This window comes from Colias croceus, chromosome 26 (genome assembly GCF_905220415.1).
Source record: "Colias croceus chromosome 26, ilColCroc2.1".
NCBI lineage: Eukaryota > Metazoa > Arthropoda > Insecta > Lepidoptera > Pieridae > Colias > Colias croceus.
Genome location: NC_059562.1, coordinates 5,372,331 through 5,375,235, shown reverse-complemented (window position 1 = coordinate 5,375,235; position 2,905 = coordinate 5,372,331). Strand labels below are relative to the sequence as shown.

General features: G+C 31.4%; 1 protein-coding gene across 1 annotated transcript; it reads left to right on the top strand.

Annotated features, from left to right (window-relative positions):
• The first annotated feature begins 320 nt into the window (after positions 1-320).
• LOC123703535 lies at positions 321-2,135 on the top strand. Its single transcript, XM_045651586.1, has 2 exons — positions 321-494; positions 820-2,135. The coding sequence occupies exons 1-2, from the start codon at positions 365-367 to the stop codon at positions 2,115-2,117; spliced, it is 1,428 nt and encodes a 475-aa protein (XP_045507542.1). The 5' UTR covers positions 321-364; the 3' UTR covers positions 2,118-2,135.
• The last annotated feature ends 770 nt before the right edge of the window (positions 2,136-2,905 follow it).

Genomic DNA, 2,905 nt, shown 5'->3' with positions numbered 1-2,905 from the left:
AAAATTACTCATCAAATAATCGAAGTTTAAAAAGTTTATTATAACATGTAACACAACATGTAATCAATTTTTATAAAAACAAAAAAATAAATAGTTTGCGTTTTACACCTTAATTTTTCCCGATTTTCGAAAACAGTCTTTTATTAAATTTTTAGGGAATTATTTTAAATTCTAGATTTTAACGCTATCAAACTAACACAGAATAAGCCAGAAAACCTGAAATCGAATAAACTAAAATACTCTTTACTGTCCAAACCATCTTCTATGACTTAAAAATAATCCTGACAGATTCTGTCACTTTCCATTACATTTTCGTGCATTTACCTAGTTTTGTATACCTTTAGATATTTTATAGAAGTTTACAATGGAGAAGCAGAGTGAGGATGATTGTGGGGAGAAGAAACCGTTGCCAGATGACTTCTGCGCGTTCCTGCCGTGGGCCTGCAACCAGTACCAGCTGGACTTCCTGGTGGTTATCACACGGGATTTACAGAGTACCTACATTTTAATATCTACTTTATTACTTGCCTAAATTTAATGTCGAAAAAGCTAACAAGCAAAAAGGCTAAAAACACGAATTGGGTGAGTTTGTAGCGGGGAATTTAGCACAGCATGCAAATATAACAGATATACTAGATTATCAGATCTAGTCTAAACCAATTTACAAAGATCATAATATCACGATTTTTCGTACACAGTATGTAGATTTCGCATACTTATTACTTCTTTAAAAGATCAAAAGAGATGGAGATTAAATAAAAGAAGGAGAAAAGGTATCATTATGAAATATATTTAACAATTGATCATTGTATTTTACAGATGAATACGTAAGTGTGGGCCATCATGATCGCATGAAAAAAGGGAAGAGCAAAGCAAAACTGACGTCACGGATGGACGTCGACTCCGAAGACAGGGACGGCAAAAGCGATGTCTTCGATACATCTTTCTCAACCACCAGCAAAACTCTTAAAATAACAGCCCTATACGACGCTAACGACAACCTAATCAAATTGAAATTCCTAAAAAATAAACTCATTCCTCAGAAGATTTGGAAAATTATCGGGCTCATGATCCAATTTCAAACCTATCTTACTAATATTACGATTAATGGTGGTCTTGATCAGTATACGATTTACGAAATCAGCAAGTTCCTTAATACTTCTCATCTCACTGAATTAATTCTCGACTATTCTTTTCTGGGTGAAGCCAATTATTACTTACTATTTGAGTCAGAGAATCCCCTTCGCTATATATCACTCGCTGGATGTGGTATCGATAATACTATAGTTCAAACTATTGCTTCAAGACTAGCCTATCCCTTACCAGCGTCTAAAAAACTACGCATCCTTAATTTATCATCAAACAAAATAACAGATAGTGGAGCTAAACATCTAGCCGATACTCTTAGATCTAATAGACATCTTACTTATTTAAATATAGCTGGTAATAGAATCTCTGATGTAGGTGCGTCATATTTATTCGATGTTTTAAGTGAATTCCCGTTACTAACAGATGAAATAATGCAATCCAGACAAAGACACATGGACTATCTTAAACACAAAAACGACGTAATCGCGAAGATACTACAAGATTTGAAAGCTGGTGATTTCGAAAAAAGGGCCTCGAAGAGAAAATCTCTTAGACCACCATCGACTCCATCTACTAAAAGGGGAAAACTTGATAAAGAAGGTTCGTTGAAATCTCTAGTCGACCCGAATGCTAAAAGCCTCATAAACGTAGATATGTTATTATATGACAAAGCAATTAATATGGCTGAAAATGCCATTGGTGATTTTGAAGATCCATTTAGCTCAAGCAATACATGTGTTAGAGATGGTATTTTGTACTGTAAGGGCAATAATTCTCTCTCTTACTTAAATATTGGGTTCAATAATTTGAGTTATGTTTCATTGAATAGAATATTGAATGTACTCTTATATCAGAAGTCGTTAGATAGACGGCCTTCTGGTTTAATTAATATAGTTATTGAAGGAAATCCAATGCCAGCGTCTAGTTTGAAGATAAATGAAATAGATGATATCATAGATAAAGGTTTAGAATCGTTCAGGCGAATGTCAGGGTTTAAAAAGCGACCACATTCTAAAACCATGAAATGATTGGGGCAGGGTTTTTTATTTATAATAATTTAAGTGTTTTTATATTGATATAAACCTATTTTATGAATATTATTGTTTAAAATAATTTAATATTTTTATATTGTTTAAATAATACGTTTTAGTTATATTTTGAAAATGTAATTTATTTTTAAGTAGTTTTATTTTTAGCTAATTATTTATATTAAATATAATAATATGATCTATTCCTATGCTGTTTTATTTCTATGAGGTTATTCATAGTTATAATATAAGTTATAACCTAATATAATTATTACAAATGAAACTCAAGACATTGCACGCATTGTATTCATGTAGATACCTACACAGTGATTATTACGGTGCATTTAGACCTGGCTAGAGCTAGAGCAAGAACATTCTTTCGTGATCTTTTAGTGTAAATGAAAACTCGTATTCAGTGTTGTTCAGTATTAGAACATTGCATAGAATCTTTCCGAACGCTCTAAAAACAACGAAAGAATGTTCTACGTCTGTTTACACTAAATGAATTTAACCATTTGGGGTATTATGTAGATGTAAAATGAGCATTTGCTCGTTTGATGTAAACGCACCGTTAGAGATACATAAAATCTCTACTTAGAACAGTTTTGTCGATTTCATTTATAATTTTTATAATCGAATTAAACCTATTGTATAAACAAGGCTCGTTTATTTAAAAAAATATTGACTCTATTTCCAGACATTTTTAATAAAAAATAAATATGTAGATCTATTAATTATTGTTAAGGATCTATTTATTACAATTTACAATATATATATGACCGAGATAA